This window comes from Lissotriton helveticus, chromosome 6 (assembly GCF_964261635.1).
Source record: "Lissotriton helveticus chromosome 6, aLisHel1.1, whole genome shotgun sequence".
Classification (NCBI taxonomy): Eukaryota; Metazoa; Chordata; class Amphibia; order Caudata; family Salamandridae; genus Lissotriton; species Lissotriton helveticus.
In genome coordinates this window covers 1,072,566,501-1,072,580,434 of record NC_136067.1, presented here as the reverse complement: position 1 = coordinate 1,072,580,434, position 13,934 = coordinate 1,072,566,501, and the positions used below count along the sequence as shown (strand labels likewise).

The 13,934-nt window shown below is 43.3% G+C and overlaps 1 protein-coding gene across 4 annotated transcripts in view; it reads right to left on the bottom strand.

Moving 5' to 3' along the window:
* The window catches only part of SMOC2 (SPARC related modular calcium binding 2), a 1,417,970-nt gene that overhangs the window by 827,880 nt on the left and 576,156 nt on the right, over positions 1 to 13,934 (bottom strand). For all 4 annotated transcript variants that reach the window (XM_078648722.1, XM_078648720.1, XM_078648721.1 and 1 more), the window contains exon 4: positions 6,499 to 6,598. In XM_078648722.1, the coding sequence (XP_078504848.1) occupies positions 6,499 to 6,598 (100 nt within the window). The remainder of the gene's footprint in view (positions 1 to 6,498; positions 6,599 to 13,934) is intronic.

Sequence of the window (13,934 nt, the reverse complement as noted above, 5' to 3'; positions counted from 1 at the left end):
GCACAGTCGGCGGCAACCAGAGAAAGCCTACCATTTTGAACACGGCAGCCCTGTGCAGACAGACGCCCGGACCCACGCCACAACCCAGTGGGACCGAAAGGTATCAGCCCATGAGGCCCTGATTCCAGTGACTCGGAGGAGGGGAACTGATTGCCGACCCTACTGCAACTTACAGGACGATCCTCAGCCGGTGTCACCTGACTTCAAAATGGCGCCCGGAGACTGGACAGACGGCGGAATTAGCGTTGAGCAACTGAGCCACCAGATGACACAGCGCCAACAAGCCAGAGGTGAGAGGCGACTCTCCCTGAATCAGCAGGCAACGTTAAGACGAGCACCCTCCCATTATTGCCGGAACTGGAGGCGCCTGGGATGGATGATGCCTGACCTTAACATGGCGGCTCATCGACCCAGTAATCCACGTCGTACTTGTATCAACCTACCGGTTCAACTCGGGGAGGGGCGCTCCTGTTACCCCGCTAAGACCCCTGCAAATAACCTGCTCCTGTACTTCGCACACAGTTCTAACCCCTCCTGGCAGTATTCACCCTCTCCCAAAACCGCAAGGAAGCGGGCCTATTCAGGGAATGACTGGCACTCAAGTGTCTTCCCACATAGACCCTTACGGACCTGCTACAACCCTCACGCATCACCTGGTAAGTGCAAGTTACCCGTCGAACTAACAAGTCAGGCACCAAGCCACACCAACAGTGCACTGCATACTCCGCAACTACTGGCAACGCTCGCTACATGTGGGACTCCCCCAATCACCGCCTGATGTTAGGTATGTCACCAGCCCTGCTTATACCCTGCTGTGCCCCTGATCTTCATGTTGCCTCGAGTCCCATCCTCGACCGGGCTGGTGGGTCTCATACTGTTCCAGTGCTGCCTTGCCTGCCTGAAGTTTAGCCCGAGAAGGGCCAGAACACCATGATATCTGCGTGATCGTTTCTAGAACTAATTCACCGACCCCGTTTTTCTTGAACCTCTTCCCTCGCCACTTGAGACTGAACTATTTTGTCTGATGCCCGATGGAGCTACTTGGTTTAGCTATAGGGGAGATGGGCCGTGGATTCCCTCCTTGGTCGTCACCTACCCAGTCGGTCTTTAGACAGACTTCCTTTCGTCTCTACAGTTGTCTCTTCCCTTATCCTCACTTTCCCTCCTCCCCTACCCCCCACTACTTTCTCCCTCCTCTCTCTCCTCCCCTAATGTGTTGCTGATTGTTTGATATAATGTTTACTTGTTTGATCTTTTCCTGATATATTGTTGAGCCACATGGTTGCACTTCCTTTCGTCTCTCCTGCCGTCTCATACTGCATCCGCCCTCTATTTATGTCTCTCCTTCCCTCCTCTCTCAATGTATTGAGACTGAACTATTTTGTCTGACGCCAGATGGAGCTATTTAGTTTAGCTATAGGGGAGATGGGCCGTGGATTCCCGCCTTGGTCGTCACCTACCCAGTCGGTCTTTAGACAGACTTCTTTTCGTCTCTCCTTATTGTCTCGTCCCTAGCTCCTATCCCCTCTCCCCCGAATCTCTCCCCTTGCCTGCTACTCTGCCTACCCCCCTGTCCTTTGTGCCCTTTGACTAAGCACTCCTTCTCCCCTTGTTGGGGAAAGATCCAATATTTATACTCTGGAGTCTCAGCGAACCCGCTGAGTGAGTCCACTACACCAAGGGAGCCACTCACACTTGAGGTATGGTATGGCACCCCTTACCACAGCACTCCCTCTCCCCTTACTGGGGAAGGATCCAGTATGTAGCCCTTGAAGTCTCAGAGACCCCTCTGAGAGAGTCCACTGCGCAAAGGGAGCTTCTCGCACCTGAGATAGGGAAGTGATACCACTTCCCATGGGATCACAGCTTACTGGACTTTGGACGTTTGCCTTGACTCGTCTACCGGTTTGTGTACCCGTCACCCTTCCCCTCCTCTTCCCATCTGTGTCTCTCACCCTACCCTCCTCTTTCCCGCCTTCATTATCTGACTACTTCCCCTGCTCCAAACCCCTCTCCCCTGAATCTCTCACCTTGCCTGCTTTTCCCCTTACGTATTTGTTCTTATTGTTTATCTCGACCTTACAAGAAACTATGTGGCCATGCTCGAAGAACTATGTAACCTTTGTAAGTATGTAGCCTGTAACTATGATCTGATGCTCATGTAAAGTGCTATGATACCTCTGGGTCTAGCCAGCGCTATATAAAACTTTTGAAAAAAAAATAAAAAATTCTGTAGTCCAGGAATATAGCACCTGTACTAACTTTTGGAATGCATGAGATGTATGGCATAGCTCTGCCATCGGCTGGAAAACCTAAGAACTTAATAAAACTAACAAAGTACTGACTACTTCCTTACACAAAACTGAGTCGGGCTTCGGTGTGCGATGTAAACGTTTCCATAGGCCATACCTGCACTACCAGAAGACATTGCTATATCGTACTAGTAATGGTAGATTGTACTCCCCAAATGTGCTAATGAAGAATACGTGTTCCACAATTAACAAGATATTTCTTGGTGCGTCAGAGGGTCAAAAGAAGCCAGGAGAAAGAAGGTGGATGAAGTTGGCGGTCTAGGGATCTGTAGGAGGTGCGTCCACGAGTATAATTTGGTTTACTGTGATAACATTCTGTAATGGGGTTATTGCTTCCTGTTAGCTGTAGTAACCATATGAATTTCTCTCTTGGTGTCAGTTATTTATTGTTTTGAAAATCGCTTGATTTGAGTTCCCTTTACCAACTTTTCACTCAAGTGTTATTTGTAGAGTTCGACTAATCAATCACCAGAGAGGTATCCATGCGCTGTGCTGCAGGTATCATTCGAAGAGCCAGGTTTCATTTTTTTTCTTTTTGTTTCAGCAGCCACTCTTTTCTCCTCTGTGTATGAAGTCTGAATTTGCTCTTTATCAGTGCTTAATTTGTAAACAAAAAACAGAAGTGCCAGGGCCCTTGTCAGGAGGCCACTGCAGCTTTCACCACCCATTGCCCCAGCCAGCACAACCAAGAATTACTTACCGTCACTCTTCTACAAGGGTGACAATTTAAATTATTCCCGGCTGTCCAAAGCTATAAGAACACATACATCCAATCCCCACCACACACTTCCACATCATGCCACAAAATTCAACAGCACACCACATAATTAATCTCCACTACATACCACTGCACAACACAAGATACCATTCCACTCACTTACACACCATAGCAAACAATGCTACTTCACTTAATTCCAGTACTAAATACCACATTACTATTCACAAAATTCCACAGCACACCGCGCAACATAATTCTACTACAGAAATCCACTCCACACCACACAATTCCACAACTAATCCAATCCAATCCACATAACTCCACTACACACGACATACATACACTACTTAACACACCCATAAAATACATTGCCATCTACAATGCCAATAGCTCTAACTCGAACAAATGTGAGACCTATTGCATTTCCAATGCTTGTTTTTTGTGTGTCTCTTTATTAAGTCCTTGAGGCAAGAAGGATGGTGTGATTATGTGGTTAGCCAGTCTAGTTGTTCTGTCCCTCCGATTGGCTTGTACAGACAGACTGCCCTAAGGAGGACGTCTGCAATTCTTTCGGACCATGGCTCCCGCCCTCCCCCACCCCCTTTTCTGACTATCCCTGAGCTCACATGACCTCTATCCTGACAGCAGAGTCCGAGCATTATGTCCGATGCCGGGTGGAGCTGCTCTGTTCAGCTAATGAGGAGATTGGCCTTGGCTCACCCCCTTACCGTCACCTGCCCAGCCGAACCTTGGGCACAGTTTCTCCCCTTCTCCCTGTCTCGCCCATCCCCCCCTCTTCGTATTTCCTACGCTCTGCCTTTGCCCTGTCTCCTTTCTATCCACCTTTCTGACCTATGCCCATTGGAGATTTCTGTGAGAGCTATAGGGGAGACTGGCTCTGGACTACCTTTCGGACTGATGACCTTTGGAGCTTCCTTGAGAGCTATAGAGGAGACTGGCCTTGGATTATCTCCCTGGCTGTCACCTACCCACTCGGTCTTTGGGCTGACTTTCCCTTTATCTCTTTTCCATTTTCCCCCTCATCCTCTCCCTTCTCATTCTACCTCTCCCCTTTCCCTCTCTATTTGTCTCTCAGGACATTGGACACAGTTCTTCCTTGTCTTTTTGTTATGGCTCCTTCTTCCCCTCCTTTCCTATAAATTCACTCAACCTAGTTGTTTGTTTACTGTACCTTACTACACTATTGTAACTGATGTAAATTGTAACGGGATGTTCCTCTGTTATAGCGCTCTGATACCTACGGGTCTAGCCAGTGCTTTATAATCCTTTTGATGTACCTTCTAATGCAATGTTCCCCTGGTTATGCGTTCTGATACCTCCGGGTCTAGATAGCGCTATGTAACTTTAGCAAATCAAATAAACTAAAAACTGTTTTTCCTGAACGCTGAGACCTGAGCAACATGGCTGATGACCGGTGGAGTTGCTTGACAGCTAATGAGGAGATTGGCCCTGGTTTTCCCCTTGACCGTCACCTACCCAGCCGGACTTTGGGCATTGTTCCTCCTCATCTCCCCGCGATTACTCCTTCCTCCCCTCCCTACTACGAATTATTGAAACATTGTTTATGTGTACTGTACCTTACTATGCTCTTGTATCTGATGTAACTTGTGCCGCTACGATCCTAAATGTAAAGTGCTCTGATACCCTCTTGGGTCAAGTTCGTGCTATATAAAACTTTATAAATAAGAAGGAAATATGATGCTTAACAAATCTGTGCAAAATCAAATCAGTGTTTGGAGCAGGATGGAACTTAAATCTTTTAATAGTTAGAAGTCAGCATGTTAAAGCTCGTTCAAAAAAAGTGCCAACTCCAAGTGCTGCACTTCTACTGGATACTGTCATGCGGAACAGATGCGGCTCCATGGAGGATTTTGTGCAAATAATTGGCTCCCCCTGATGGTGGTCCAGACTCTCGTAATATTCTACCCACTTCCGTGAGGAATTTACCAACCTGTGCTAGATCTTTTGGAGGGGCAGATATATATATGAATAGTAATGCTTCCTTGCATGATCTTATCTTGTTTTGCATAAGGATAGGCCTCAGATACTTATTTCTCTGTTGTGATAAGCTTGCACAGCAGCATACGATGTGGGCAGCTGATTCAGAGTGATAATTGCACAGCCTACATTGTTCCTGTGTCACTGTACAGTTGTTCCAGTGTGCCCTGTACTCCCTAATGGGTATAGTCAGTAGTCTAAATGATAACATGTTCTTAAATGCATACTTTCTAATTGATACTCTCAAATATGGTTGGCAAAGAAAGGTTTTGTGGGATGTTACAAGCTCCTCAGCACCTCTTATGCCTCTTGCCTTAATTAGATCCAGATCCCTCGAGATCTTATTAGCTTGTATCTTTACTTTGCTTTTTAGCTGTGCTTTGCTAATTTGGAGAGTCATCAGTGATGGTAAATTCAGATATAATGTTGACGCGGATAGTTCCAAGTACTTTGCCCAGGCACTTGACTTGTTCGAGAACATTGCCATAAGGGCACCCCGCAAGGAATCAGGATCTGTATGGCTCACCTGGAAGTAATAGTTAATTATATCTAAATGGAATAATGTACACATTCTCTCTACAAAAATGATCTTAACGGGCATGCTAAAACTCACTAAATAGTTGTGTGCCCAATCTTCATTTCTCTGATGCCATCAATCTTTCATTTAGGATCCTTAGTGAACAGCTCTTTGCTCTGTTTATAACACATACAAATTGTAAACACTTTGGCTGATTACATATATCTATTCACCTTTTGCATACTTACATCTTATGTCATGGTGATGTGAGTTTTAATTTCTGCATGATGTCATCATTGGCATCTCTAACGAAGTTCTATCTTTCAAGGTCCAGATTTTGTCTCTCATTCAAAATCATTATATCAGAAGATGGCTAAAGCTTAGCTTATGCACACATAAGCCACACAGATCCCAATTTCATGTCTGCTCTCACGCGACCAATCACCTAAAAGTCCAGCTCTCTGCTTAACATAACTCCACCACAAGCAAACTGTCAGAAATATTAGCAATGAACAAAAGGAAGGCTCTGGAAAATGGTTACAATTACCAACCTCTCTACCCATCATCATGATATATTTCAATAATCAGATTTTTAAAATGCAATGAAAAAAAATCTTCAATATAGTACCACAAAATCCGCACCTTCTTTAGACCTACATTCTGGACATAACAACTGAATGCCTGGTTCACTGCCTGACGTGATGTGGTTAAAACCAGTAAAAAAAAACGTAAAAAACTCAACTATCGGTTGAGAACCAATTATACCTCTTCCATTAAATATTCGTACAGTTCTTACAGGTTTAGTAACAAATATGCAAAGAAAATGGTTAATATGGAAAGCAGATCTTACTAAATCATACCCTGTGTAGACTAATCTACAAAGTGTTGATTATTTGTTTTCAGGAATTTTCAGTATACATAGCTGAACCTACCTGGGCATCTTGGAGTCTTATGGGAGACAGCTGTGCCACTGATTGGACGTCCAATGGGATTGACACACCAGCAGTATCCCGTGTAGCTGTGACACTGCACCTATTATGAAACCATGTTAGAAGTGAGGAAATTGCGTAGACAAGTGAAAAATATTTAATTTCAACAGATATGGAAAAATTGAAATTCATTTGGATTTTCAATAAGCAAACATTTACACAAAAGTTTATTTTTCAAAATTATGAAGAAAAATTAATGATTCAAATCGGATGCAAATTCAGGAATTATTATGACTATCTTTTTCACATCTATTATTAAATAAAACACTATATGCTGACATTCTCATTATCTGATGCAGAATTAGTCGCTATAATTTCCCCTTGATAGGAGGACTATTTCGCACTTATGTAATGTGGCTTTGTGTAGGGCAGTAGACAATAATTACCTTGCCTGTTGGCAACTTTTGGGTACTCAGTTGCAGCTATTATCTACAAACACTAGATTGGTATATGTGGAAAAGTGGGTCTGCTATCTTGCCATTCACTCCACCATTTTGTGCTTAACTCCACCATGTTGCACTTTAACCTTCATGACTGACTTTCTCTCTGTGTCACGATCACGCTAGAGCTCCACCTTTTGACCTGTTGCATTCCTGCATGGACACTCTGTTCATGCTTTGGCCTGCCACTAACTGACCAGCCCATGGTCAACCAGTCGGACATGGAGTTTCCCAGATGTTTATCGTCCTCACCCAGCACACTGCGCCCTGCAGGCGTCCTTCAACAGGCCTAATCAGACTTATCTCTGTTTGCTGTGTAATCATACCTCTCACCTTTTGCCCTGCAGTAGTCCAAACGACAAATATTTATGGACTCAATTGTAATAAACATGCCTTTCGCCTACACCCAGCGGGGTCCTCACCGTTACCTGTGCTTATCAGATTAACCTTTGTTTGACATGTAATCATGCTATGCGCTGCAGTACCATCTAAATCAGATTGACCTCTGTGTACTATGTAATTATAATGTTTTACACATATCCTGCTAAAACCCCCAAAGGCTACTCACCTGCTGATTCTCCAGATTTTCTATTTGTTTAGGAATGTAATAAAAGATTAGTAATACAACTCCCTTACATGCCTGGGGCAGGATAAAGAGTATATAACACGTGAAGTAAGACCATTCTAACAGACTGCCTCCTCAGACAGCTATGGGTGTCTGTTGTTGAGGCCTCTCCATCTCATGAGATTGTAATAAATAGCCTTTCTCTGTGACTCCAGCGTTGGTCTCAGTTTTTATTCCGGACCCCAGTGGACTATAGGGGGACCCTGACACCTTTGGGGTCTGCCAAAAGACCCCCAAATCCACAATTGGCACCCAACGTTGGGGCTGATCAGAGACGTGGTTGCCCGGTCGTGGGGTCCCGACGAGGAAGTTGACCGGACGGTGGTGGGGCCGGTCTACGTGGAAAAGACCCTCGTCTTTGTAGCCACCACCCGACCTTCACTACATCTGAAAAGACCCCCAAAAGTGGCTCCGGTCCTGACTCGGGCCCTCGATAGACTTGGACGATCTTTGCAGTAAAGAGACCACCTGGAGAACGATACAAAGGATTCTGGTAGGGTCGCTGATTTGCGACACCTTTTTGTTTGTACTTGGTTTTGGTTATCTGGTTTGTTTAATTTCACTCTTTGCAAATATTGAAAATAAAACGGGTAATGTGTACTTTTTGTCCGACCTTTGAACTTTGTAGAAATATTATTTAGGATAACATAGAAAAGCATGCCCGTACTTGGTAAATCCGCTTGATAAGGTTGTTGATGACACCTTTTTTTTGTATTTTGGTTATCCAGACTTGGTATTTCGATATTTGCAAATAACGAAAGTTAAGCGGGTAAAGTGGACTATTTGTCCAATTTTCTGAAATTTGTAGAGACGTTTTTTAAGAAACTAGAAAAACATGCCCGCGTTTAGTAAAATTGCACGATGGTTTGGTTGTTGTATATCTCGATCAAGGGTGCTAGAAGATAGTCAGCCGGCTCCCCCGGAAGGTACCTCAAGTAAGCATATGTACATAAAATACGGTATTTCTCCCATAATGTATAATTCATTATGGCATAAATACACGTCCAATAATAAAGAGACTCATATATGGTTCTTTTGAATCTCCCAAAATTGAAGCTGTAGAAATACAGCTCTTTAAAACAAGGTCGCGACAAGCAATGTTTGACGCCCTAGGCCAATGGAAAAAGGGGGGAGCTGAAAGAGAGAGAAGGGCTCAAGCAAGGTTACAGAAAGAGGCTAGAAAAAGCGATAAACAGAAATTAATAGAAATACAACAGGAAAAAGTTGCATCCAACCTTGCGTGTACAGATAGAGAACACAGGTTGAATATGTCTGGTCAATATCCTGTGATCTCTGACATGGACATTTGTTAATGCTTGCAGTAGGTGAGCCTTGGAAAGAGGTGGGGGCAGGGAGTGTTCGAAGTGGCTGGCTAACAGCCCTTAAAGTTCTGCGCTGAGGTGCTATTTTGAGCTTTTCTGAAAGCAATGGAAGACTGCACGAGGCCTTCATGTCGACCTCTGAGGCCTCATAAATTAGGGCCTTATCTCCAAGAAGTGCATTCCTGAACGCATTAGTCTTAGACAAACAAAAAAAAATAAGATGAAGCTCTTTCTTAGAATTTTGTGGGCTACATGCCTAGGTAAAAACGATCAGCAAATTAAGATTTATTTTTCATAGGAGGAATTGTGGCGCAAGGGAAACACAGAGTGTCTGTGAAGCAGTTTTACTTTTAGAAAGTCAAAATGAAGGTGGCTTAACATGCTTACATGTTTTAGTCATTGCAAAGTTGACAAGATGGTTACAGTTAAGTACTACTAGGTTTATATTTTCTATTTTGCTTTTTGTTAAATGTGTATTATGTTTTGTCTCCTGATTAAAAGTTACAGTTGATATTTTTTGTGTGTTATGTGAAGTGTCTCTTTGTGTGTTGTGTATTTTTGCTTCTGCCCACAGATCATTCATGGATTGTTCTGGATGGTTCTGGGGCTAACAAGACTACAGTTAGACACGTGAGTCGGTTTGACAAAAACGTCATAGTTGTGAAAGGATAATGGTGAAATGAGCGCCCTGAATGGCTATAGGCAGGAAATCAGGGTGAGAGAAGACTAGAATGCACTTAGAATGTTAAAGTTGGTGCAGGGAAGTAGTGGAAACTCGGGGGTCAACAGCAAACGCAACAGTGATGGTCCATACCACGAGGTGGTGGAACGACTGTTCCATATGTACCTGTGGGACCTTATCAATGTGCGAATTGCAAAAAGGTGGGTGCTGTCAGTGGTGTGTTGAAACAGATGGGTTTTTGCATAAAGTCTTAAAAAAGAAATGTTTGTGTGTTTTTCATTTTTGTGTATTTTTATGAATTGTTCCTGCTGTACCTGTGTGTCAGAAGCGACACAGTAAGTTGTATTGATAGCCGATCACCACTTTGGTGACCTGCTGTCAGAGGGGGGGTGAGGAAAGTAAGGAAATTGAATATTAATTTTAAGCCTGACAAATTAAGCAGGTCAGAATATTAGTTTGTGGGCTGCAGGTTCACTGTGCACTTGGTATACGTGCGCTTAACAAATACTTTTAAATTCAATTCAAAGTGCATGACATAGTGTTGTGTGTCACCGCTCATTTACATATGCTATTGTAATTTGTCTATGCTTTCTGTGCTTGGTATACAGCAAGTATACCTGACGGCCTTGGCATGTGTGTTTTTATTTTTTGCATGTTTTTGTTTTTATGCTTTTACTTTTAATACTATTACAAGCTCCCCTGTGTTGTGAGGGGATGGTCATGATGATGCCCATCGCTATGCAACAGTTGGTTGGACTTGTTCTGATTACTAAATTTCACAGATATGATATTTCATGCTGTGAACATGACAGACAACACTTCACCAGTGCATGTCTATTTGGCTATAATGGTATTGAAGAAAAAAAAAAGAAAACCAAAAGATTTATACAGGATTAAAAGTGTGTCACCTGCAGTTAGTCACGATACTGCCCCCTTCCTTTAAGGAACGAGCAGCCTAGATTGATTTTTCCTAGAATGGACCCTAAGGATGAACTATAAATCTGTGGCTCTTGCTAAAGGTGACCTAACTTTTCTCATGATATTGCACTAGTTAATCCTGTTCTGCTTCCTAGGCAGCGTATGGCTTTGTTCCTCAAAGGGAACCAAGTTTCATTTTCCCCGGGGAGGGAACTAGAACATTAGCTGAGATTACAGTATAGGGTGTAGCAGCCGGCGGTAGAGTTAAAATCTGTGTACTACTTTGACTTTTGTGTATTGCCCGTACTCTTGGTGTTGTGTCACATGCCTGACTACCACCCAAGTAATTTCTTGTTCTTCCTATAGATTTTTCTCTCGTCGCCTCTCCCCTAATAGATGTTGCATTGTGCCTAGTTATTGGGGATTTTAGCTGTGTCCTAGTCCCATTTCCCTTTCCCGTATTCCTTTCACCAGTCAGCCCTTTTATTATTGTTGGTGTATTGTTCAAGTTCACACTCCCAGACTGCAGTGATGTACTAGGGATCCCCATATTATGTATAATTCCCTTTTGTATGACCAGACTGGTTTTCAAGAATTTTCTTCATGCCCACTTCGATATTTTCCAGTCTGACTGTCAGGGTAGTGATGGGCTGGTTAACTGACTCAATAAAATCATTTACTATAGTAGACAAATTTTCCACCTCAATAGGGGATACTTTACGTTTATTTTTTGAAAAGGACATATTTTCAATGCCTATTTTAGTTTTGTTTTTACCCTTTTGTCCCTGCTGTTTCGATTTTCGGTGGGATCAGATGTGTTATAATCGTGGAAATACCAGTCCTTGTCTTTCGTATCCACATTTTGATCATTAACCTCTGTATTGCATAGTGCACCCGATGCACCATTATTAAAGGGAGGTATCTGCATGCCCCTGATAATTTGTATCATGCGTTTCCCCTTTTGAGGTGTTCTAGATAAGGAATGTAGGAACATACAGATGTAGTAATCCAAAAGATGTTTACCCCATTAGACAATGCCATTATGTGTGAGGACATACATTCGGATAGAATTCCCATGTAGCTATCTACCCTTAGATGGCAGAGGATAATGCTCTCCCATTGAAGTTAGTGAGGATAATGAAGAGTACCAAATTGAAGAGACTAGAAGCACTGCCTTTGCCTTTGTATCCTATGAAAGTGACAGTGCATTCTAGACCAGAGTTCTCCCACGGCGTCGGGCCACTCTCTTGAAGATTGCAGGCCACCTGCTTGCAGTCCCATTGCTAAATACAATGAATGTTTTTTTGCGCTAATTTGAAGGAAACTAACAACTGTGTCACATTCCCTACATCACTAGGTTCTGCGGGATCTTCCAGAGTAAAAGGAATAGTCATAATAACCTGCAGAACGATGATGAAGATGAATCCTAACTCCCATCAGTGACAGCTACAGATGAGGGGCGGACGTCTTGGACCTACAGTCCCAGCACCCAGAAAGTAGCAAGGCTGGACAGCGATAGCCAGCGCGTCATCAATGACATCTCCAAAGCATTGTGCTTGCTCCATCAGACGGCACTAGACATCAGAGAAGAAGGAGGAGCTGGTTCCCTGTTTGCCACAGAACAAGAGTTTCAGTGCAAAATGAGTGAAAGAGAAGGATCCCTGTTGTTGACGACAGGGCTGGTTTGAGGCTTCAGTTTTCTATCTGTCTTGTGCTAGTAACCTCTGACAGCGCGCGGTCCCTTGAGCCCCTTGGCCTAAGTTTTGGCCACCTCCCTCCTTTTCTTTGCTCCAACAGAAGGGCAGTGCACCGGAGGATCCAAGATTGGCAAGAGGCACTACATTTGTGGTACACATGTTGAAAGGAAAATTAGAATGAAAGAGCAGCCCGAGCGCCCTCTGACACTGAATAACGAGTGTTGGAGCCTGAGAGTGTTGCTGAACCTGAAACTCTGTTGCTCTTTCCTGATTAAACAGTACTTGGGTCTGCACAATATGAACAGCGCCGATGACCACCGAAGAGCAAGATATCTGTAGTGCCTGCCGCAGAGGAGAGACACTGGTGCCCTGCCTTGTGACATTGAGACTTTCGAGTGAGCTGTGAGTGTTTGCCAGGAGGGCACTCCAACAGATACTAAGAAGCACTATTTTCATGGAAAGGCCTGGATCAAGAGGCCCAACGCGGAAGAAGAGAATGGATGGACGTTAGAAGCCAACCAAAGAGGCTTAGAACGGACTTTGGGCACAGTTGCACACGCGAATCCAGTGCAATTGTATGAAGTAAATGTTAGATAAGTTCCCATTTGACTGAATTGCCATGGAAGAGGAAGGGGCTCCGCCTCTAGCATCCAAAAATGGTCCACCGGAAGTGAATTTGTGTGACTGTTCTTACTGTTCTGCTGGCATTGTTTTAGAGTAGTGTTCTGTTTAGTAGAGCAGCATCAAGTCCGTACTCTGCCTAATGATTATCCTAGTACCTCTTCCACTGATCTTCTTCTGCTGTCTTTGCCTTCATTGTGGCCCCCCACTTTGCGGCCTATTTGCAAATGTTATCAAACCAGTCCCCATGAATGCCCACGTCAAAAACGACAAGATAATGACTGAATGTGAGACACAGCTATTGATGAACATTGTAATTGACTGACAATGGTTTCGCCAATGGCAAAAGGAGGGACTGTGGAAAAGTGGGTCTGCTATCTTGCCATTCACTCCACCATTTTGTGCTTAACTCCAACATGTTGCACTTTAACCTTCATGACTGACTTTCTCTCTGTGTCACAAACACACTGGAGCTCCACCTTTTGACCTGTTGCATTCCTCCACGAACACTCTGTTCATGCTTTGGCCTGCCACTAACTGACCAGCCCATGCTCAACCAGTCGGACATGGAGTTTCCCAGATGTTTATCGTCCTCACCCTGCACACTACGCCCTGCAGGCGTCCCTCAACAGGCCTAATCAGACTTATCTCTGTTTGCTGTGTAATCATACCTCTCACCTTTTGCCCGGATCACTGACATAATACAGAATACCAAAATATAGACTTACCTAAATATAGATGAAAAAATATAGAATACAAAAATATCGAATTCCTATCTACAAACAGGTAAGTACAATAATATTGAATCAAAAATATCGTTGTAAAAAATATAGTTAGTCAAAATATCGATTTTTTTAATTAAATAATAAATATAATTAACTTAAACATACTTAAAATACTTAAATAACCTTAAAATTAATAAATAATTAATGTAAGTTGAAAAAACCATACAATTTTATTTTTTAATACATATATATATTAATGTAATATTAATAAAAAATATACAATATTTTTACCATAGGATAGCGGGAGGGTAAAATGTACTATTACCACTCTAGTGAGTGGAACAGTAGG